This window comes from Vanacampus margaritifer, chromosome 5, assembly GCF_051991255.1.
Source record: "Vanacampus margaritifer isolate UIUO_Vmar chromosome 5, RoL_Vmar_1.0, whole genome shotgun sequence".
NCBI lineage: Eukaryota > Metazoa > Chordata > Actinopteri > Syngnathiformes > Syngnathidae > Vanacampus > Vanacampus margaritifer.
The window spans coordinates 16,535,705-16,561,242 of NC_135436.1; the positions used below are offsets into that span (position 1 = coordinate 16,535,705).

Below are 25,538 nucleotides of genomic sequence, written 5' to 3' on the forward strand. Positions count from 1 at the left end.
TTGAGAATACGGCACCCCTGCCCCTGTTTGTGTCCCCGTCTTCCCCTCTCTCTCTCCCTCTCTCTCTCTCTCTCTCTCTCTCTCTCTCTCTCTCTCTCTCTCTCTCTCTCTCTCTCTCTCTCTCTCTCTCTCTCTCTCTCTCTCTCTCTCTCTCTCTCTCTCTCTCTCTCTCTCTCTCTCTCTCTCTCTCTCTCTCTCTCTCTCTCTCTCTCCCCGTCTTCTGTCAGCAGTCTCAGTGGTAATCCAGCAAGCAAATTTAAAAAAAAAAAAAAGAAGGCAGCACAGAAGCTATTTGGCGACGTGCTGTGGTGTCAGACAGCCTCAACGCTCTGGCAGCGGTGGAATCTGTCAGGGAAGCGCACCAGCCGGCAAGCCACACAGAGGGGAGGCGCAGGCTGGAGGAGTGCTGGATGCAGCATGGGAGAAAGAGGCACGAAAAAGGGATGCTGGTGCAGAGCAGCGAGGCAGAGAAGCAGAAAGCGAATGTCTTCCCGGCCGGCCAAGAGAGAAATGAGTGCGGGAGGTACTGCAGAGGGAGAGAGGGGACAAGAGAGAGAGCGAGAGAGAGAGATAGAGAGAGAGAGAGAGAGAGAGAGAAGGAGGGAGGGTAGGCTTAGTGTGCGTGTTAAAGAGGTGAAGGTGATTACCAATGCCACGTACACACACACATGGCAAATCGGGACAATTTGGCTGAGTCAGCCTTACTTTACGAGAGTTGGAGACAGGATGAGTGCTTTGCTTCAGTCACGCCACATGACCACCACTCAATGTCCTCTTTGCTGCATCTCGCCTGTCTCACTTCCATGCGTCTTTTATTTTGCGCTGCCTCCCGTTATCTTGCACTGGCACCATCTGACCTTGTTCAATGGCAAGACAGACATCTTGATATGTGTTAATATCATGGTTAATCCGAACAGATGGCAGTAGAACATCCAAGGTCAAGCATTGAAAGAAATGAGCCCACTGGACATTAAAATAAGAAACTGTTGGCATCAGATTTATTTACATCAATCTATTCATTTTCTATATAGCTTGCTCTCATGAGGGTGAGTTGAAGTCTAGCTGGCCAATAGGCATGATATACCTTAGACTGGTGATAGACCAGATATTTTAGAGTTCCGATTTATCTAAAAATTCAATTGACCAACACAGCTTCATTGGAGAGTTCAAGCTTCCGATCTTTCTGGATGGTGTTGTACTAGCGATTAACACTGAAATCGCAAGATGGAGGAAATGTTTGTGTTCCTTTGAAAAGTAGCTGTCACAGAGGAGAAGTTTGTGTCTCATCTTGAGAGACTCAAGGTCCGACTAAATTGTTGTCGGCCTACTCCTATAAGGTGTTTTATCTGGACTTTTGCCCTGGATGAAGAACTACAGCTGGACAGGTTGTCTCCATGACAACGAGACGATATGCCTGGCGCGGATGTGAAGGACATAGATATGGATACACATTCACAATAACAACCCCTCCATGATATCACCTGGGACGACGGCAACAAATTAATAATTTGGAGAAACATTATTTGATATACTCTACAGGTAAATTGAGTGACAAGCGTGCTCACCAGTGGTATGCCGCTAGAGCTGTAGCAGCTAACTAATGTATCTAAGTTGACCTGCAACTGAACATGCCATTATTTCCGGCTCTCACGGCTATACTCGACAATAAATCCCTCCTCCATTTCTGCCATTAAAACTCTTGGAGCCTCTGTGGCGGGGCTGAGCCACAGAAGTTCCCGTCCAAAGTTTGTCAACCCTTCCGTCAACTGTAAATATATAAAAACAACAACACATTCTGACTTGAAGAAGTGAGGGTATGTAAACAAAACTACTGGGACAATATTGAGGCACCGCTGTAGTGTGTTCAGAATATGTAATCTCCATTTTAGAGTATTCCTTAGAAGCAATAAAAAGAATGTGTTATTGTAGAATGTTACCTCAATGGCTAAGTGCTTCTTGCATAAAGCTCATTGCTTCACAAATTGAGTGCCTTGTGCATTAACAGACAGACAGGAAATGACCAAGGTTTTGATATTTATTGAACCAGGATTGTGGTCATTTGATGTTGTGCACGGTGATGCCTTGGCTATTGCTTGTTGACAAATGAACCCTTTGCTCGAATTCATCCGTGATCCTGAAAAGGGTAAGTGGTAGAAAAAGGATAGACAATTTAATCTGATACACCCTTTACCACATAAGACATTTTTCAGACTATCCAGTCTCAATTTATTCAAACATGTACTTAGTGAATGTGCCTTATACTTTTTTCTTTTTTTTCTGGAAAAAAAAGAATGTGCCTTATTCTACTGTATGAATGGCAACAAATGGATACACAAGTTAATTCTACCTTCTTCCATCTAGTGAAAGAGCATTTAATTGTTTTTCCTGGCAATATATACATATACATAGATGGACAAAGATGCATTATTTGTAGTAAATAAATAATATTATTTAGTCCTGCTTCACACCTGATGATCTCTCACAGTTCACTAGCAGTTGGTAATCACAGTCCAGTCTATAATAGAATGTTGTGTTAACTCATTTTAACACAGAAGTCATCAAAGACAAATGCATCATAATCTGTAGACCCCCTGAAGCTTTTAATCGAGTCGCCTAGGTTATATTCTTTCTCTGAAAGGAACCTACTTGAACCCATAAAAGGAGTCCTTCACCAAGATTACACAATGCAAAAGGACCTTCCATAAATCTCATCTAAACCACCAACGCAACCCTGCAGTGGCAGTGAGGGATTGTGATCCACACCTTCAATGTGCAGACTGACCTCCTTCACTGGATTCATCACTTCCTGGCTTAACAACCGGCAGTGTTCTCATCAACACCTCAGCCTAGACTTATACATAGATGGGAAATGTGACTTAAGGATAGATGTTAGCTAGCCTCTACAATCAAATTGTTAACTTTAAATAACGTGAAAGTGCAGATACCACAATAAAGCATTATTACAGCATCCCGCTGGCCATGTGCAAAAACAGCCATTGTTTGTGTAGTGGTTAACGTTTTTTCGCCCACATTAGCGTAAATGAGACCCCCCCAAACCCTTCTTTTTTTTTATGCACCGGCTTGTGCAGGTGTGTTAACAACCTATTTCCCATTAACTCTCATTAAAAGTTTGACATGCACAGTTGCTCATCTCTAATGCTGATAGGACCAAGATGGAGTGCTTCATTCTAGCGGCAGAAAGTAGATGACAGCAAAACCGAACTAGAGCTAATGCACACAATTCACACTTCTTCTGTGATTTCAATTACTGTAGGTAAAAAACAAACAAAAAAAACACCCACCAGACAATTGAAAAAGTAAAAACAATGGCGAAGCGGATTCAAGCCCAGGTTTGACTGGACCACACATAATAATAATAATAATAATAATAATAATAATAATAATAATAATAATAATAATAATAATAATAATAATAATAATAATAATGATTAGAAATACATTTACTAAAAATATTATTAATAATATTATTTTGTAAAAATGCTGACATGTCCAGTTATTGTGCAACTCTTAAATTCTGGTGTATTGATACTGTACCATGAGTGATCTAATGCAAAATTGATATTTTGCTCCACCCCTCATTGAATGTCTTTTCTTGTGAGTAGTAAAAGTAATCAATATGAACCACTACACTATCATTAGCTATTTTGTTTATTTTCTTAGTGAATAATCAATTGATCTGTCTGTCAACATGAAGGCATAAATACAGAAGGTAGGTCACGAAGGTATCCAGTTTAATATTGATCGCCCCAAAAAAGTCTTGTTTTGGATAGATCTGCACAGTACAGAGCAGGGCCTTGGGAATAGGCAAACTAGGCGGTCACCTAGGGTGCCATCTAGTGGAGGGGACACTAAATTGCAGGGCAAAAAAAAAGATACAATTCCCCCCCCCCCCTCATGTTTTCTAAAATAAAATGTTATAAAGTGTTCTCTTGCGCTTTGAGTTTGATTAAAAAAAATACCCGTAATAAACCATCAATTCGTCATTTGTTGATTGCTCAGCAAAATGAGCGTCCGTCAATATTTTTGCCATTCGAAGTGGGCATCCGTCAGCGTTCCGTCATTGTCAATAAGTCACCAAAACGGGACATCTGTCATTGACGGATTGCAGAATTTATTGACGGATTGACGATTACATTGACGACCCCCTTACGCCAAGCTTGTCAATTTTCGAAGTTTCCCGTCAATTGTCAACAAAATGGGCGTCCGTTATTGACGGACCTTTCATCAATATTGACGGAATGCCCACTTCTGTGTTTTTATATTTATTTTTTTATTCCTTTTTTTTCAAATATATTGTACATAGTTTGAAAACATTTTGTATTTTTTACTAATGTCAGTCAGCACAAAATAATTGCACTAAACAGTTTTGCATAGTACTTATGCTATTTATTTTTATAATTTGTAATTGTAATTGTGAAATTTAGTATTTATTGTGTGGTGTGCTATTATATACAGTATATCCATCCATCCATCCATTTTCTTAACCGCTTAGTCCTCACAAGGGTCAAAGCTGGCTTCGGGCGGTATATATATATATATATATATTGCTACATTCTACACTTTTGCCTAGGGCACCAAATCACCTAGGGCCGGCCCTGGTGCCCTTCAAATGATTATTACGATTAGTGCATGTTACACTTCCTCATTCTGCCTCATGTAGTTACTACAGATTCATACTTGAAGATTCTCTAAACCTGATGCAATGGATTTACTCGTAAGTCTTTGCATGTGCACTCTAATATGTAGTGGCAGTGGCATATGTGCACACACACCTGCTCCTGGACGGGGTGACCTTGGAAGGCTTGCAAGGCGGAGCAAGAGAGAGGACATTACACTGATGAGCGGCGGGGAGAGGAGAATATTAGTGAGCTGTGGGAGCAAATAATGGTGGGAGGGAAAGAGGAATTTGCGGAAAGGCAGAAAAGGTCTGAGGGGAGTCGATGTGACAGGAGGCAAAAGGGAGTAACATGAGAGGGAGGGAGGGAGGTTGAGGGAGGGAGGGTGTGGAGGATCTCTTTCTGGGACGGCCAAGGCGCTGAAATGCTGCAGTGAAGCCACATGGCTAAGATCACTGCCACGCACATACACAAATACACACACAGACACACACAAACACACAGAGGTCGTAACCCTTTCTCGACCACACCGACATCATCTTCCTGGACGTGACCCGCCCCGCGCGCGCACACAGTCTGATTAACCTTCCTATCACCCGGCGCTTCGGCCCGCTCTCTCCTCTCCTTTCTCTCGCTCACTCCCTCCCTCTCTTTCTCTCTCTCTCTCTCTTTGCACCAGCCGGTGAGTGAGCACATTTCACAGACCATCCTGAGTGGCCCTCTCTCAGCCTCATCTTCACATCTGTCCCCATCCGAGAATCCTCTTTCACTCCTCAACATGACTCTTTTTTTTTTAAACCTTTCTCTTTGGTCCACCATCTCATCCGTGTGGTTTCTTTACTAATCGTCCTGGCTGATTCGTCTGACAGGATAAAATAAAAAGGTGAGTCCAGTTTAAAACACACGTTTGGACTCAAAGTTTTGCAAGTGTTAGCTGTATGTCGCAGACATCGTGAAATATTTGATAAGCATGTGTGCGGGGATTTGATGCGAGGATTGTGCAGACTGTGTGCTTGGCCTAAAAAATTAAGGATATTTCAAAATGGTTGTGATGAACTTGATACAGGAAGAATTTTTATAATATAATTACGTCAGTTACACTTTTATTCCTTCCATGCTTTTTGAGAACTACAATTTGTCCATTTATGACAATTAAAAGGAATTTAGTATTATTTTTGTGGTTGTTGAACTGCTGTTTTTTTTAAAGCTAGAAATAGCCTGTGAGAAATTGTGTTCAGAAAGGGATTAATCAAAATAGTCACATTATATAATTGTTGTAATTTGTAGTTGTTTTGAATGCTTCAGGACAGCACATGTGTTTTGTGGTTAGCAAGTGTGCCCAAGATCAAATTCCCGATTGACATTTGCATGTCCTCCCTGCACATTTTAAGATATATTTTATTTTAATTGAAGACTTCGAATTGTGTGAGTGTGAACGGTTGTCGGACTGCCGATCAGTCTTGGTGTGCAGGGATCGACTCCATCTTACCTGTGACCTTAATGAGGACAAGTACTGTACAGAAAATGTATGGATGGATAGAATAGTTGAAATACTGTAGAAGATAGAATGGTTTAAAGGCATGCAGCATCCTTTAGAATTGTGTACAAACCCTTTTCTCTAAATTGTGTGATAGCGTCAAGGATCTAAATATTTCCCAAATAAAACAAACACAATGGCTTATAATTTTCATTAATATTTTGACTGAACTTTTAACACTTTACCGTGTCTTCCATTCATCATCACCATCCCAAAAAAGAAAAAAAAATATTTATTCATCGTCCAAGTTCAAATTGGCTTACACACACACACACACAAATGTTTAGTTGGCTTATTTAAGGATTTAAGTATTATTTAAGGACTTGAGCGTGGTCTCACCGTAATTTTTTTGTTCCTATTATATGATACAAACATTTGCATTACTTTCATTTACAATATAATATATCGGAATGTGTGTGTGTATATATATATATATATATATATATATATATATATATATATATGAAGATGTTGGGGAAGAAAAAAAACGTCACGTGTGCAAAAATGCAAAGTAATGCAGTAATGCAAGTCGTCCCAGTTGACCTCTGAATGCAGCTTGGCTCAGCTTGGCTTTGCCTCTCGTGGTTACTGCCTAGTATAGTAGATGCACCAAACATCTGTGTTTTATATATATTTTACAGTCATGACCACCCCTTCTCCCGCAGCCCATTTACCTACTTGATGTGTACGTAGATGAATGTATACGTGATAAAGCCAAGATATACGACACTGCACTATGTAGGACTCTAAATGGGGCACTTTGGAAGTAAGATGCAGTGCAGTACTATGCAAACATAACACAGAATTGATGCAATTTTGGAGCCATCCATTGAAATGCCGGCATTGCTGTCTACATTTGTCCTATGTGAACACCCCATTGTTTAAAACAGTTTCTAGGTGTCAAAATCACATCTGTGCTTTTATTTGCGAAAGCAGAGAGTGTGGAGGAAAAAAAATCTAACGCCCATATAGACAATAAAATAATTTTAAGTTGTGGAGGCAGCAATCTATACACTACCTTTTTGGGGCCGGTTTCACGTACAAAATCATAACAAATGATTAAACATAAAGTAGTACTCAGCATTACCCTGAATATAGTTATTGTAATTAGTGGGACCCTTGAACTTGTTTCTCTTCAGTGAGTTAATCCCATCTTGGGATAGCTTTTTTTTTTTCCAAAACAAAACAAAAAACTCCAAAGGCTTGTCTTTTAACACAGTCTCTTAAATACAGATCTCTTTTTCTTGGATGTTGTCAGCTCTTCTTTTATCGTCCGTATCAATATTTGGCCAGTTCTCCTTATGGGCAGGCAGGCACTCCAGCTCCAGGGACCTAACTGTTTCGTAAAGCAATTAAAAAGTCACAGTGGAGCAGAATCAGATGCTACCCTATCTGTCAGTGAATTAATTTTTTTTTTAAATTTTCATCTGATGAAATAAATGTAGCAATAGTTTCATAATGTTTGTTTGGGATGTATGGGCATACAGGTTACACATTGTCATGTAATAAATCAGTCAAATATGATGAAATACTTTATTAACATATTGCTTCCCCCCCCAAACATTCACAGTGCTTAAATGAAAGATAAATGGAAAACATACATATCTTCCTTAGCATACGATCACCATGCCATGTTCTGATTACAAAGTCTACACCTTCTAATACACCATTTACATACATTTTCATATGCTTTTCTCCTTAACACGTTTGTTGTTGTTGTTTTTTAAACATGCTCTCAAATACAGTATAATGTAAAACAGTGATTCTCAACTGTTGACACTTTGGGACCTGCATCTTCCCATTGTGGTAAAGTCACAATCCTTTTAGACGTTAACAATAAAGCATTTTTTTTCTTCTTTTTAATAGTCTCATGTAGCTACAGTATGTTACTTTTTTGTTCCAAATGAGTTTGACATACTGCTAAAAGCATATTGCGAGCTGTGAAATCTGTTAGCAAAAGGCTGAGATTCACTGTATTTGTTTAAAGAGCAGAGTAAAGTTTATTTTACGTCTACCCAATATTGTATGTTCTATGTGGGAACTTGGTAATGCCTCAGTACTGTTCTGGAAAAAAAAAAAAATCGGAATACAAGTTATTTTTTGCAGGCTGTCCATGAACAGCAGTTGAGATCACTGTTAAATTTGTGACAATGTGCAAAACAGTGACCTGACCTTTGAGATAGGAAAGGCGTAATGAAAATCTTTAAAAACACCCACACGCACACACACGACTTTTGCTTTGCTGCAATTTGGAATGTAAATCTCTATAAAAGATGATCCCAGTTGGACTTCATTTGGGATCTATGTATCTATATGACATTTTTGTATAGATATTTGAATGACAGAAAATGATACAAAACATCTAGGCAGCAATTTGTTCTTTTCAAAAACAAGTCCCTCGCAGCACAATCAAATAAGGGCCATATAAATAAAAGGTGCTTATTGCTACACAGTGGAAGAGATTAAGCATGCATGAGCTCATGTTTGTTTCTCATTCTGGCATAATTTACGTTGTTGAAATGTGTTCACTAACATGCATTAAGGGCAGTATACTACACTGTACATGCTTTTATATGATCACGTGGTTATGGTGCAGAATTAAAGAAAACAAAGTCAGACACATGTTTAACTGCTGATGATGTTTTTGAGCTCTTAACTTTCTACCTTGATGCGATGATTTACTCAGCACAGGCTGAACATGTGCCTGAAATTGTCATTTCCTTTAATTACAGACGGAAGAATAAGATGGTATAACCAGCACAGGATTAGAGTAGCCTACAATTTGTAGGCTATATGATGCAAAGATAAAATCAGAAAACGTGCACCAGAACAACAAAAACATGATTCAGTGCATTCAACATAACCAGGCCTTTCTTTCGTGAGCAACCCCCTTTTGAAAGCTAAAAATACTTTCACCCAAAGACAAAGTGACTGTGCATGGAGAAAAATAAGAAGGGGGAAGAAAACCTCTGCTATGGATATTCTAAGAAACATTAGACACCATTTTGTAACGCCACTGGCGTGTTTTGTCTTCATTATAATGAAAACCAAATGTGACTACATACTGTACAGGGGGAAACTGTGCATGTATTTAAAGACATGGTGGCCATATAGACAGCTAAGACAGCTGTCAAACGATTACATTTTTAAATCAGATTAATCACATCTTAGAATTTTGATTAATCACGATTAATCACTTGATTAAATCGTTTTTTTTAATCAACATTTTTTGCTCCCCAAATTTGAAGAACACCTGTTATATGTTAATTCTTTCGTCATTTAATGTTATGAAGATGTCTTCAACATTTTTCGATCCACTGCACATGCTTATCCTCCTCTTTTTCTCAACAGTTAATTACTTCCATAATTTAAAATGAAATCAAATTTTAAGAAATAGGTTTGACATGAACAAATATTCTGAATGTCATACGCAAACTTATTAAATGCTTCACTTTGTTGCATGTAGTAATTCTTATTGCTCAAACACAACCTGTGCTACCTTTAACGTAACCATCCACTGTCAAGCTAAAGGAAACATCTGCGGCCAAAATTAAGAGTGTGATTAATCTGCATTCATACACGATTAATTAATGCAATAATTCCTTTGTGATTAATGAATGAATTAACACTAACTTTGACAGCACTAATATTAAGAAAAAATAAAGTGGAGAATGGAAGCTAAAACTTGATCTGCTTTGCTGGGGTAAGCTTCTTGGCTTAAACATTTGAATAGTCAATTACTGATAATTGCAATTTGATTATGCTTAATGAGCTTGAGGAAATAAAATTGCTTTTGTTTCAATGCTTTGAAATGTGTTACACATGATATACTCTTAATAGTAGAAAAATATTGTCTACATTGTATTCAAATTAGAGCTGTCAAACGATTAATTCTTTAAATCAGATTAATCACATCTTAAAATTTTGATTAATCACGATTAATCGCCTAATTAAAAAAAATGCTTTTTTATCACCATTTTTTCCCTGACAAATTTGAAGCGCAGCGGTTATGTGTTAATTCTTTTGACATTTAATGTTATGAGGACATCTTCAACATTTTTTGACCCACTGAACACTGAACTCCTCTTTTTCTAATCAGTTAATTACTTGCATCATTTAAAAAGGAAAACAATGACCCCGATATTTTGACATGAACAAATATTTTGAATGCGATACGCAAACATTTATTAAGTGCTTTACTTTAATGCACGTAATTATGTTTATTGCTAAAACACAACCTGTGCTACCTTAAACGTAGCCATCCGCTGTCACGCTAAAGGATAATCTATAGTCAAAATAATAGTGCCGATTAATCTGCATTAATTCATGATTAATGCGATAATTTTTTGTGATTAATTAATCAGTTAACGCTTTAACTTTGACAGCACTAATTCAAATATTTAGATTTGGGAAACTTTTAATCAATTGATCAGTCAACCAGGGGTTGGCCTAAAGTATGGTTTAGTCACTAAGCTATTCAGTTAACCTTGACTCAGACTTTTCGTCTGGTCCACGGCACAAATCAAGGTTTATAAAAGTTTGATTGGATGAGTTTGGTGTGGAAGAAACGTCATAACCCTGACCTCTACCCCATCAAACACCTTTGGGATGAACTAGAACAGATATTTTTTGACATCAGTTAACTCAAACATCTTGTAGAAAGTTATGCTAATGCAAAACAAAATCCATATTTTCTTTCATTGCCATGTAGAGGTCTAGTGTCCCAATACTTTTGTCCATGAAGTAAATATCAACAGAAACTATTTTTCTTGTGTCTTACTGTGAGGTCATAGGATACAGCTGTAACCTGTCATACATATTCAATGTCAAATTTGTTCTTTGGATTGATGGACAAATTTAACATGCCAGTAGTTAAAATATAGATGTAACCGCTGTCTGTAAAGAGATAAACACATTTTACGTAAAAACACATTTGTGCCCATTGAAACACAAAATCATGCAAAGGGAACAGATGCACTTGGTGGTTAATGAGTCAGTCAATGGTTCTTATGGACAGGGGAAAAACGACGCATATATTCTGAAGTTTACCAGGGGAGGAGTCAGCTCTGCAGGCTACTAGTTTGTTCTGATGCCCATTTAAAGTTGTCTGCAAATGTCAGAAAAAAAAGTTTGATAAAAGAGGGTCAGAAATCTGTGAACAGAATAATCAAGTCATTGTATGCGCGAGTAACTGTCCGTTCACGCATCCAAACGGGTTATCCTGAATGTTTCGCAAACTAGAATTTTGACCTTAACCCGAATATTGACTGTATGTAAACGTAACGCTCCCATTGGTTCTGACCTGAACTGAAAAGCTATAGCCTCCACACTGTAAAAATGTCTGTAAAATTAACAGTGAATTTCTGTAAAATGGTGACATAAAGAATTTTAAATACAAAAACAATGAAGCATTGTGTAATTTACATTAATATTATAGTGTAAATTTGAATCAAACACAACTGTTGATTTGACAGTAATAAATTATTAAAAAGATTACTTTTGTTTGTATAATGCACAAATTACTGTAATTTAAACACGGGTAAACTGTAAAACAAAAAAAACATTGCAATACAGTTACATTTACATCATAGTAGTGATAGAATAACACTTTTAGTCAGTAGGTCCTTTGGTACACTGTAAAAAAAAATCTGTATTTTTTCTAAAAAAATCTGGTAGCTGTAAAACTATAAATTCTAGACACTTTTTTTTTTTTTTTTTAATTCTGTTGTTTTTACAGAACAAAATCTGGTAGCTTTTTTTGCCAGAATAATTCTGTAAAAATTACAATAGAAATGTAAACCGTTTTACAGGCAAAATTGTAAGTTCTATACACTCTTTAAAAATTGCTGCCAGCTTTTATCCGTAAAAACAAGAGTTTTTTAAGAATATATTTTTTACAGTGAACTTAAGGTTTTGCCTGTAAAACTGTTAACATTCCTATTGTAATTTTTACAGAATTATTTTGGCAAATCACAACTGCCAGTTTTTTATTGTAAAAAAAAAATACAGATTTTTTTATTTTTTTTTTTACAGTGCACTATGTGGGCAATATGACAGAAGTTAAACAGTGTGGGCGTCCTTTTAAATAAAACTACACGGCCTTTTGTCCTCAAGCACTGCTGCAGAAACTTTCTGATTTGAATTCGTGATTTCTTACTTTGTTCCCTCCTCTGCGACACCTTCGGCCTCTAATTTCCCCTCCTCCTCCATTTTCTCCTCTGAGGTCAGATCCTGTTTCAGATGATGACGAAGAAATTTCACAACCACCATGGAAAGGATAAGGAGAGCAAGCGCTCCGCCCACTGACGCCCCGATGGCAACGGCAATTGTCGAGTCTCTCTGTGGTGGAACTGAGAGAAGCAAAGGAGCGAGTTAAGTACATCCTATAGACAAGAGATGGAGTGCGGTGCTAGCTAAAAGCTCGACTGGGCTGATTAAACAGAGTGGATAGAAAGTACTGCTGAGTTAGCCTGGCTAATGTGTGAGTGGGAGAAAGATGCTGAGGGACCAAGTTCAGCCTCCCGCAGGCCATTAATAAATAAAAAGCTGACTCATGAGCAGAAGGTCCACAGCATCAAAGAAACACACACATAATGCTACGTATGGTTATTTCCAGGGGTGGGAAATTTACAGAATTGTGCTGGATTGTTTCCGGTTTGTTATCGTCATTTTTTTCAAGATGAACCAAACTGTAATCGGCAGTCCGTCACCACTATTTTAGGACTGACATCTAGAGGCGGCAATAAAACGGGCATCCATCAGTGATAGACTGAGGGACAGTTTGTCAGTTATAACAGAATGCCCACCTCATGGACTGTAATTGGTAAACGCTCACAGAAATGTTTGTGATTTGGGTTTTACATACCTGACCCAATTTCGAAATTTAAGAGAATGAATATCAAAAACTATCTTTGGTGTTCGTTTAACTCATGCAAACCCCAAAAATGTATAAATATGTTTTTTAATACTTTGAGCTGCACTCCCAAAAATATATTCATACGTTTTTTTTTAATCTTTTTTTATGCTAGAGGATACAGAAGGCTTTGATACAGCTTCTGACATGAAGAGGTTACTTAAAGTAATGGTATTTATTACAAAAAAGGCCATCAGGTGGCAGCAGAGTATAAGAGATCAACCCAGTGTTTTCAACAGATTTGTGAATCATGATGAAACTTAGCTATATTCTAATGCTAATTGCTGCAAAACAGAAACAGATAGAAATATATTGTTTTCCTGATGAAAAGAAGTGACTAATTATTTATTTTGGTAGGTTCCATGTTTTTATAGCTATAGAACAGAAGATTCTGTGGACCTTCCAAAATCAGTCAAAATCCAGTAAAACAGCCAGGAGCGAAGGGGGTTGCTTCAGTGAAAATGGCATGGAGTGGATGAGTTAATAAGCTACTACGATGATTGCTTTGTTTCAATAATCCTTCTTTTTCAGCTCTTTAGCAGAGATCCACCCCAAGACGACACAACCAACGCAAAGAAGCTCACTCATATAAAAACACGAGAGATATGGAACGGGTTGAAGTCACTTCGTGTTGGTGGTAAAGAAAATGTTATGATTGGGTCAGTCTTACGTGAAACTGACTTATACCCCTACATCCAAATACCTTAGTCCAACTGAAATTGTACCCAATTGAATTTCCCATAGTCGAGTTAAGACACCTAGCTAACGGGACTGGACTTTAGTCGATTGCAACACGTATAGAGTGGAACCACTAACGTTAGACACTTCTACACCTGTACAAGATTTTTGAACGACATTCTCACATAAAACTTTAGAGGTCATCTGTGGCTAAACTGTGGCAGGATTGTCACTTTCTGGACCTGGTTTTGACACCTCTGGAAGTCGTGCATGGTATCATCATACGTATCTCACAAGTATCTCAAGTATAAGGTGAACTTTTGATGAAACATTTGTTATGTGACAGGTATTAAAAGAATATGAAGCTGTATTGAGTGTATCTTCGGGGCACGTTTTGGATTATGAAGGACAAGTGTTAGTATCTTACGTTCAGTAAAAACCTTAAGCTTTATGGCCCCGTGTCCATGTATGCGGTCCGGAGGATTGATCACATAACAGTTGTAAATCCCTTCATCTTCCTCCTGAACATCTAACAGGGTGATTGACAGGTCATTCTTTTCCAGGTTTCCCGCAAACAGCACCCTTTCTCCAAAGCGCTCTGGAAGCAAAGGCACCATTCCTTTCTTCCTGTAGTATGCGAAAAACTTTGGAAACAGACAGAAAGTATAGTTGGTAACTGCAGTTTGAAAATTCACATTCGGCAGATTTTTTCTTACCATTCTTTCTGTGTCGTTGATTGATTCATGGTAGGTCCAGTTCATGACAAACTTGTTTGTGTCTATCTTATAACAGGACGTGAAAGTGCATTGGATTCTGATATCGGATCCATTCATTACGTTGATTTTACTGGCCACAATGACATCCATGCTTGAACAACCTGAAAGATTCACAAAAACATGTTATTACTTGAGTGGTATGTACGCAATAAATTTATTTCAGATTTTCCAATGTCAAAACTTATGAAAGCTACCCGTCCTTTGGAAAGAAAAGGGCGTTGTTGAGATGTCAAACAAGCAAAACATAACACACTTTTAACCAATGGCACCCCTCACAGTGATGAGCTTGGATTCTGCCATGACGGAAGACCACAGTATATCCATTAAAAAAAACGGATAGCATCTCTACATTTAATAGCCAAACAACCTTACTTGAGTTTTTTTAAAGTTTTTTTTTATAAACATTTGGTCTTGCCTCGGTCTCGGACACAGGCCGGGCCATTACTACTGCGAAGTGAAACAACAAATGTGCTTAGGTTTGTTTCATTGTACTATTTCATAAAAAAAAAAAAAAAGTGGTAATTTTTTCAGCTTTTTTATTTATTAATTTTTTTTTTGATTTTTCTTGATATACACTTTTGGTCTTGTCTTGGTCTCGACCTTCAAAAGTCTTGGTCTTGTTTCAGTCTTGATATTCTTGAGTCATGATCATATCTTGGTCTCGGTTGGTGTGGTCGTAACTACAACACTTTATCTATGGACAAGTCAGAATCTTTACATGAACCTAAAATGAATGTTTTTGGATTAATGGCATTTCTGGCATGAACAACTTACTGGCCGTAACACCTACTAATACATTTACACTGATTTTAAGGGCCCAAAATTGATATGATTTGCAGAGATGAGATGTAGCCTATCATCTCATAATAAAAAAAAAAAAAGTGAGTTTGGTGAGTCAACTTGCAAAAGCAAAGCTGCTATATATTTTTTTTCCAGTTTTTCCTCATTACATTCTCAAAAATGGATAAAAGCCCCAAAAATTCAAAGTTGTGACATAGGCATAGTTTATTTGAATGATGTAGTCTATTTGAATGATGATGAGTTTGGAAAGCATGAATTTGCACTCCCCAGACAGAATGTGTGTGTGTGTGTGTGTGTGTGTGTGATGGGACTCTGCACCATTCTCTACTGCAGTCGGGTGTTTCTGGCTCAGTTCCCACTGCTGCTGCACCACTGCCTTTCTGCAGCACACACACCCATACACACACACACATACACATATATATATATATATATATATATATATATATATAGGTGTGTTTTGAAATGTGTACCTTCAACCACATCCAAATAAACATAGGCACCCACACCCTGTGTGCATTGTCAGCAGTGAGATAAACATGCAAGCTGTGCTGTCATTCCCACATACTGACCAACAGTAACCGCTTGCACAACCAGGCCCAACATATTCAAGCGTGCGTTGCAATCGACACACACGTTTTACACATTCTTGCTGCTAGAGTATAACATACACACAAACGTACACGTCCGAACGCACACATTTATACATTTAGCGATACTGTACGATAGAGTGGGTATAAAAAGTCTACACACCCTTGTTCAAATGGCAGGATTTTGTCATGAAAAAAAAACAACACCAAGATATATCGTTTCAAACCCTTGTCCATCATTGATGAGATCTATAAAGCCCGTACAACGCAATTGTTGATTTGTTTAACCTCACATAAAAAAAAAAGTCTCAAGGTTTTGTGCTACCAATGACTTCCAAAATTCCCCCCATGACTAAGGCTATTGTTTAGGTAATGGCTATTGAAATGTCCTCTGATTTTAATTAATGTGCATAGTTGAATAGCGCCTGCCTGAGGGAAATAGCTGGAAGTGATGATGATAGTTTTAATATTTTTCCACTTGATGATGACTGTCTTCTGCGGTATATTTAATGCCATGGAAATATTATTTTGGTTCTCATATTTTATGTCACAAAAAAACTGGCATTTGACCAGGGGTGTGTAGACATTTTATATCCACTAAACGACAGCTATCAATGACTCAGCAGTCTTGTACGGGAAAGACGGGAAGATACGCTTTGAGACAGAGGCACTCGCAAAGACAGGAAATACTGCAGTGAAGCAGCCTCATGCATACCTCAGTCTCTTTGCCCCTCCCATCTTTGGCTGCCTCACTTGCCTCCTTCTCATACTTCATACCAACTCCTGGTACCCAAAATGTTACACCTCCCATCCTTCTTATGACTGCATGGATCTATCTCTTCTGCCTTTGTGTATTCGGTGTACGTTACATTTGCAAGGTCAATGCAGAGAAAGTGAAGGTGAATGCTTAATTATGTTATGTGTATGTATAATATGTAATGCAAACTTGTATTCAAAATTGCTAAACCATCATTCCTTACAGGTCCGATCAATTCCAATGACAAAGGACCCCATTTGGATTATAGGCCAGTCAAACACTGTGATTTTGATAGGAAACGATATAACATTGATATGCAGCTCAGTGGTTGAGGGATTAACACGTCTGCCTCAAAGTTTGGAGGTTTGAATCTTAGCATAGATAATCACATTCAAAACTAAAGAAGCTAGTAGAATCTGCACTCCAAACAGTGGTTTCCATCCTGGTTTCGTCTTGGGTTCATTCCTGTGTTACGCAAAATCTCACGGGCGTAAAGTGAGCAATTACATAAGCCATAACTTGAGTTGAGAGATTCACATTTGAATCAGCGAAAATGTAAAGTGGTGTCAGACGTCTTGAGTGTACAGGTAGAATGAGGCAACTGGTTGTACGACTCAGAATAAGATTTAGCCACGAGCGGGACCATGACCAGTTGAAACAGATTTTTGGATTAGAATAGATACTCACAACCTTCTAAAATTGTTTAAAATATTACAAATATGTTTTGTTTATTTGTCTATCATACACTCGGCAATCAATCAACATTTGACTGTTGTGACAATGTGCAACATCCCAACAACTTCCACTAGACAATATGATGATGTTTCACAACAAATCTTTTTCATGCTTTTAAAAATCAGGATTTCGGACCCAAGGCTCCTTTACTGAGGGTTATGGGTTCATCACTACAAGACAGTAAAGGCAAACTAAATTAACTTCTTGTTGTTACTTTCGTCCTGTCTCATCAGGGGTTGCCACAGTGAGTCTACTTCCGCCTTGTACACGTACAACTACAGGGATGTGCGCACAGGAATGAAATGATTGAATAGATTGTCTCTGTTTCATGTTTTTGTTGTTTTTTTTAATTCGAATGACCTTATGACCAATCACCATGCCAGGATAAAAATTTGAAGCACAAAAAAAGAAAATGAGTACGGCACTTGTAGGCTACAGGAAAGTAGAAAAGATAAAGGTAAGAAAATAAAACATTTTAAATAAAATCTGCTCCTAAAAAAAAAAATTAAAAAATACACTTTGAATGTAGATATATATTTTTATTTTTATGTTGAACCGTGCATTTATAATATAATTTCCCAAAAAGTTTCAAATGTGAACATAATATTGTATTTCAGTAAAGGCTAGGCCTAAATCTAAATTCATTTTCTGCACAACACTTAGTAGTCTAATGAGTGGCCTTTTAAAAAGGAAATAAATTGCCATTGCTAATGATGAACTCTTTCTAAATCTCTGGAAACTATTTCCCACATAGCCACAAACTTTATTATGTGTGTAAAGACAAGGCTAATATATGTATTTCATTTATTTATTTTCAATTTTCAGTGTTTCGCTGACAAATAGGCCACCATGTTTGGGTCATCAATTTGTAAATCTAACTGATATAAATGCCTCACCAGTTCATGAACCTTACCACACGTTACTGGTACATTAAATATTGAATTAGACAAACCCACTAGTACATGAGGATGGGGTACTCATTAAACGTAAACTCTTCCTGTGCCATCATTTGACATTTTGTGAAAGCGCTATATAAATACAGATAAGTAAAAAATAAATAAATAAATACATTAATTAATTAATACATAGATAAAGTGAAGGTCGGGTAACTTAGTTGCGTGGCCTGTTGCTGCCCTCTAGTGACAACAATCGGTAACTGACCTGTCAAAGCAACTGTTTGAGCTACACATACGGTATGCATGGATGGAAAAGAAAAGAAAACGTATATTGAGCTATCACACCGAGGAGACAATGCTGACATCTTAACACAGCATAGGAAACAAATCTGTTGATGTACGTATTACGCCACAAGCTTTCCTACAGGACTTTATGAGTTGTTGACATGGAGACTGAAAAGGGTGTGGCAGCCCAATTGGGTCACTCAATTGAGGGTTTCCAAATGTGATGCATGTATTCTGGATTGAATGGAAACTGAGTAGATGGAAGATGTCAAATAGGATGGACCCACCTTTCTTCACATGTGATTATTAGTTTATTTGTGTGTCATATTGCTTTTGTTATATGTATAGACTCCAGGCACACATTCTAGATAATTTCATATCTAGATATCACTAAATCAATTTATCAAAGTGATGTATATCCTTGATCGCTGTTAAAAACTGAAATTATACCGCCCCCACCCCCAAAAACAAAACAAGAAGGCACTTTGTAGCACATATCACACACTTATTCATTTGATGTCACAGTACCATCAGGTAAAGAGATTATGTGGCTTTAATTATGATTAGGCTCATCTTGGTTGTAGGTTTTGGTAAGAGCTGCAAATGGCTTGGTACAGTAGCATCAATACGTCCATCTCAGGCCCCACAGAAACCTGTGGACTCCATGATAGGCTTCATTTGGCACATCTTAAATTTGGACGACAGTGGGTATTATTAGGCCTTAGAAAAAGGGGGGAAATGGCGTAGGCAGCTGTTTTTAAAAATACCACGGTTGTATTGATTGAGCGACGTCATTTGTTATTGCAATTAATACATGCACACGCCACATACATCTAGTGACAAGATGCTATGATTTGCGTGTTGAGTGAAGCGCTCCTGACAATGCAGGGCGGTGTGCTTCTTACCGGAGGCTGAGAGCATCATCATCACCGACAACAGCAGTAGCCGAACGTCAGACCTCATCTCCCCCAGCGCACTCAGACACATGGCCGCTGCTTCGAGAAGCACACACAACGTTTTTGCACCTTTGGAAAAATGATGATGGGTACAAAAAAGGAGCAAAAATAGGATTTAAGGTGAATACAAAGGATTAAAAAATAAAACACACAGCATATGTTTAGAGGCAGGACATGGCTGGCAGTGTCTGTAGCCTTATGACGGTTGGTCTCATGGTTGCCTGATTGTTTGCAACAGAGGCGGGAGGGCGAAAGCGGAGGTACAGGAATTAAATGATTGAAAATGTTGCCTGTTTCGTTGTTGTTTTTTTAAGTGGAATAATCTTATCAATCACCGTGCCAGGTTAAAAATCTGGAACTTGTCTGCCAAATATTTAATTACCCAAAATTAAGTGAAAGAGGTGAAAATAAATACAACCAAAATAATTCACACATGTTATCGATGCATTGCACCCCCCCCCCCAGCAGTTTAAAAAAAGAGAGAGAGATTGACGTTGATTGTTAATTCGTTTTGTGAAAGTTCTCCTGACAATGTGTTTCTTTTGCTTTGGGATTGCCGATTTTGTTGTTGTAAAATATTTAGAATTGTAGTGTATTTTTTTTTTTTTTACTATTATGAAACCACAGCTTTCCCTTTGTTTTGATAATATTTATTTGGCTTCAATGATTATTCATCTGGGAATAAAATAACATTTGAAATGATGTGGTTGATGAAGCTTCATTTTATAAGTTAGTAGTAGCCTGCTGCTGCAGTGCAGGCTATACGTGTCAAATCAGATCAGATTAAGTGCTATATGTGTGAATTTAGAAAAGTATTTCCTAGTTAGTACTAGTAATCCATTATACAATGCATTATAATGGGAAGGAGACCTATTAGTAATTGTTTGTAATAAGTGAAGCAGCCGTGCAACCCAAACAAATAATTAACCCATCTCAAGGTATCGCCTTCTTCAGATTGGAAGATAATTAGGTTTTATACTGCATCCTGACATTTTATATTTTACAATTAATAATACAAGGAAGCAATACAAGGAAGGCTCTTTATTATTATTATTATTATTATTATTATTATTATTATTATTATTATTATTATAGGTGTTTAAACACACGCAAAAAAACAGACCAAAATACAAACAAATTACAAAACATAATATGCTGTCAGGGAGTATCGATCCCTCTATGTTTACTTTCCAGAAGTAGATACAGACATACATAAATGATCAACAAGACAAACACCGAATCAGTGAATTTGATGACTTGTTAAAATTCCATCAACAAGCAATTGAAAGCGAAACTGCAAAAAGCAGACATCTAAGAACATGATACAACATAATAAACACAATATGAATACATACAATTTAAACAGCTAAAAAACAGCTTGCATGAAATCAACAGCCAATCTTTAAGTCCCATTTTCCCCAAAGTGAGAATTTTTACAATATAGTTATGTCATGCCCAAAGTTGTACATTATAAAATGAACAACTCAGGTTAGAGCAGTTGCTTTCTGTAGGCGCAAAGGCAGAGACATTCAAGAATATTTAGCAAAATCCAGGGTGAGGTGAAATGCAAAATAATGTGTCGCAATCTTGTGGTTGAAAGTGGAATTACACTCAAAATAAACTGGAAGCAGAACAAAATATGGAATAACAAACTGTACACCCCCCTAAAAAAAAAAAAAAAAAAATGTTTTTAAATAAAAATAACAATCAGTGATATAGCGACAATTATTGTAAATTATTATCAATCAATATCAACGTATTGCTTAGGTGAGTGTGTTTCCCATAACAACCCAACACAGATGGACAACAATGCAATGGCAACAAAATTTTCCACGTTGTTTTCCATACTTCTTTTCTGTGGTCAATCAGGCAGATCATACAGCTAAGAGGGCACGGGTGCTGATTGGCTGGAACATGCTAATTAGCTAACTATAGTAGGCTAAAGGTCACTTTGTTTCCCAGCCTTTACTGAACCAGACATAGTTTACATTAGAAAACTCTCATGGCACACCACCAAATAAAAATACTTAAAAAAAAAAAAAAAAAAAAAAATACTAAAATGAAAAAATACAAAAATACAAAAATACAAAAACACAACAAATACAAAAATAAATAAATAAAAATTCTGATGATTTTTAGACAAATTAAATAAAATAGGCACATATGAAGATCTCCCATGGTACACTAATGTCCCCTTACTATGGCACAACATTTTCTTAATCTACATTCTCCAGACCTAAAAACTTGTGTAAAAGAACAATTGAAAGAATAAACATGCAAAGAACAAAAAATCAGTTGCCTTCTGGCATGATGGACTAGAAATTAGCACATCAATTTCTGAGGTTGGAGGTTGGAATCCCGTGAAGATAAACACTAAAATCATGGAATGATAGTTGTCCTCCTTATGTAAATTCAGTAATTTACTGTACACATAGTTTAAAAAAAGTTAGGTGCCAAAAAAAAGAGAGAAAAAAGTCATGCTGCAATTAATTGTAGTTCTTTATAAAGCCAGAGGACGGCGCTGTGACTCTATGATCACAACACCACAATCTTTAAGCATGTATCTGTCAAAATGTAAACATTTTGTATTTTCTTCCCATTTCTATTAGGTTCAATATCAACATTTAGACCAAAGAAGACAAACTTTGCAGCAACGTAAGGGTAGCTAGGTGTTGTTAAATTCATGATCTTCTATTTTTCTATGCAGACATATACCCTTTGTGAACCTTTTCAGTGACAACATGAAAACAAATATTCCTCTTAATTTCCTGTTGCATAAACATATCAAATATTTTTATTTATATGATCTTCTGATATTCTCCCTACAAATGACTTTCATCTTTTTCAATGGCAGTACTTTGTGCTTAATGATTTTATTTTTTTCAGGCCTGGTTGTCAGACTAACCTCTCCACTATTGTCAATAGGTTTTCAATATTGTTTACCAGAAAGTCACCTGCACAATGTATCGTCCGCATTTCCTCCCATCTTATCCTTACATCTGTCTTTTCATATTGCATTAAATATCATATGACAATATGGAGAGCAATGAGGATGAAGAAAAACAATGTGAAGCTGCACTATACCGGTTTTCCAAAGATACTAGCGACTCAAAATTTTTACTAGAAGCAACAAAAATATTTTTTTTTAACTGGGGGCGATGTTTTCTTAATTGAAATTAGGGCTGCCACAAACAATTATAATTGACGATTATTTTTGCGATTAGTCGACTAATTAGATCATATGCAAATTGTATCTTATTGCACTAGCAAGCAGCTTCTGTTATATAACCAACATTAGCGTCTAGCTTGAAGTGCTTAGGGTATGTGCAAATTAAAAATAAAGATTAAATTACGTAAATTAATTCACATTTTAAATTAATAAACCTTGCATCTTGTACCAGCATTCCCGACATGTTTATTAACACATTCGACTAGAATGAATTTATTTGTCATGTACGCACTCACACACCAAATGTGACCTTTGCATTCAACCCATCACAGTAGCGGACCCAGTAAAGCAGTTCGGAGCCTAGTGAGGCAGTATTGAGAGGAAAGCTAAGCTACAAAATATAAACAATTATGTCCATTGTTAAATTAGTTTAATGACTTTAACTGTCGATGTGCTCATGACTAGTCGACAAATCTTGGTGTGTATTTCAATTTGAAATACAACCCGCCAAACTGGCTAGGTCACCCACATTTAGCTTGTGCTAATGTCAAACCCTGGATCTAATGATTTCTCTTTCATGCATCAAGAGTAATACCAAGAATCCTCAGCTTTGTCCGTTTTTAACTCTTTCACTGCCATGGACGTTAAAAGACGTCAAGTAAAAACCTACGGAGGGCCGTCATCCAATTTTATTTTTATTTTTTTTGGAAACGGGTGGAGGAAAGCCTTGGCCAGCTGTGGTGAAAGTTTCAAGCAGATCTAGTTAGCCTAATGACTATTTTTGGCCCCTAGATGGCAGCAACGACTCTCTTTTGACAAGATTGGGTAGGCGTCAGTAGAAGACGTGAGGCGGAGCTAGAGGGGACAATGGCTGGGGAAGGGAAGAGAACATGGCGACCGGTTGCAAGCAGCTCACGGTCGAGCAGTTTTTTTCAAAGACGAAAAGCATCGACCAACGCTAAAGAGCACATTGATGACGACGATGATCATCATCGATGATGATGATGGTGACTCCGAGGTTGGAAGCATTGACGTGGCAGTAGAAGATGTGAGGCGGAGCTAGAGGGCTGAAGAAGCGAACAATGGCGACCGGTTGCAAGCAACTCACACTTGGGAATTTTTTTCAAAGACGAAAGGCATCGACCAACGCTAAAGAGCACATTGATGACGACGATGATCATCATCGATTGATGATGATGGTGACTCCGAGGTTGACGCCAAAGTTGGAAGCGCTGACGCGGCGGCTATGACGACGTCATAAAGGTTCACGGGCTAGCGATGCTAACACCGAAAAACGCGGAGCACAACCAAGCACGCTCAGGCGGACGTTCAATCGGACGACAAAGAGTGCCCCGAGTCCAATGCATATTCATCGGAGTAGTGGGTACAGTCTGCTACTTGCTATTCCCTGGAAAAAAAGGCCGTCAAGAAAGTGTAACATCTGCACGCGAAACGGACAATCGAAGTGAAACTACTCTGTTGTGCAAATCCTGCTCCATCTCCTTGCACGCAGGGCAGTGTTACAAAAAGAAAAACTGTATTTGAAACATCCACATAATTGTAAATAGTACCACAGTTGCACACATTTGTAAATAGTTTGCGAAATTGTTTTTTCAAATTGTTACACTGTTGAATGGAAATAAACGTATTTTGCAATCTAAAAACACTTTTTCATTGTTGTTGGTGGTGTATTACAGAAGTAAAGCACTATTTAGGTGTTTGTGGCATCATTCATGGACAAAAAGAAGTGTAGAATTCACTAGAGTGCATGAAATAACGTTTCACAAAAAGCTCTTTTTCTCCGCTTTTTGTTTCAAAACAGAGCATTTCGGTGAAACTACCCATTTTCTATTGTTGATTACTGAAGAACGGAATAAGGTAGAAACAAACTTTTTCTTTCTGATGAAATATGAGAGTTCAATCTTTCATTTGATAGTATGTGTGTTTCCATAGTCCAAACACAACATTTTCTGTGGACCTTGAAAGATCAGTTAAAATGCTTAAATCGGCTGGCACTGGCAACATCCCGTTTCTGAAAACATCTGGCAGTGAAAGAGTTAAGGACTGTACAATCAAACTATATATATATTTTTTTCACTTTATCTATGAAAAGGGTAGCTTAATCTTATTAGTGGTTGGATTCCACTAAGCCTAATTTGCAGTATTGTAAAACATGAAGGGAATTTTGCTACTATTTAAAGAATACATACCAGATTACACAGTGAGGATATCAGATCGCAAGGACTGCCTAAAATAATCAAATGAAATGAATGGAAGAACAAAACATTGCTATCTCAGAAAGAATTGCACTCTGTGTACAGTGCAGTTACAGTGCTAAAAACAAAACAAACATCTTCTATATAGGGCCACATGTATAGATAATATACATAGGAAGTGCCTCCAGCATGCCAGTGGAGATTTGCGAATCAATTGAACTCCTTTCCTTTCTTGAAAGAAAACAAACAAAAAAACTCTTGCATCTATCAAAGAGGTCTCAGCAGGAATTGGCCGGCGTTCATCTCTTCATTGCTTTTGTCCTTCTTCTCTTATTCTTCTCCAGGGATTTTTTTTCCTCAACAAAATTCAAAGGGAAAGGATTTCAGAAGCCAATATTCAAAGCTTTGTTTGGTGATTAGTCAAGGAGACGAAAGACAATGAAGCGTGTGTTTGCGGGTGTGTTAGCAAGTCGTGTGTATGTTGTGGCCCTTTGGTGACAGCTAAGGCAGAGTTAACGTGATATTAACACCTTGAGATGCGCAATTCAGCTGGGGTTAAAATGTCCACATAAAAGTATTTCATATTTACACC

The 25,538-nt window shown here is 37.5% G+C and overlaps 1 protein-coding gene and 1 long non-coding RNA gene across 3 annotated transcripts; one reads left to right on the forward strand and one right to left on the reverse strand.

Moving 5' to 3' along the window:
* Positions 1-5,270: 5,270 nt before the first annotated feature.
* On the forward strand, positions 5,271-14,135 carry LOC144052365 (uncharacterized). Its single transcript, XR_013294207.1, has 2 exons — positions 5,271-5,520; positions 12,403-14,135. It is a non-coding gene; the product is annotated as an uncharacterized LOC144052365 (long non-coding RNA).
* On the reverse strand, positions 7,694-19,774 carry scn2b (sodium channel, voltage-gated, type II, beta). Of its 2 annotated transcripts, XM_077566348.1 has the most exons (5): positions 19,511-19,772; positions 14,482-14,642; positions 14,193-14,409; positions 12,332-12,524; positions 7,694-11,281 (listed from the first exon to the last, which is right to left on the reverse strand). In XM_077566348.1, the coding sequence occupies exons 1-5, from the start codon at positions 19,590-19,592 to the stop codon at positions 11,272-11,274; spliced, it is 663 nt and encodes a 220-aa protein (XP_077422474.1). In that variant the 5' UTR covers positions 19,593-19,772; the 3' UTR covers positions 7,694-11,271. The 2 variants fall into 2 exon arrangements, with proteins under 2 accessions (XP_077422474.1, XP_077422475.1); XM_077566349.1 differs by lacking the exon at positions 7,694-11,281 and having other exon boundaries at positions 12,328-12,524; positions 19,511-19,774.
* Positions 19,775-25,538: the final 5,764 nt, after the last annotated feature.

Coding starts and splice junctions, on each gene's coding strand:
- scn2b (XM_077566348.1), bottom strand. CDS start 19,592: ATGTGTCTGAGTGCGCTGGGGGAGATGAGGTCTGACGTTCGGCTACTG. Junction 14,643..19,510: donor GATGATGCTCTCAGCCTCCG/GTAAGAAGCACA, acceptor TGAATCTTTCAG/GTTGTTCAAGCATGGATGTC. Junction 14,410..14,481: donor TCAACGACACAGAAAGAATG/GTAAGAAAAAAT, acceptor CTGTTTCCAAAG/TTTTTCGCATACTACAGGAA.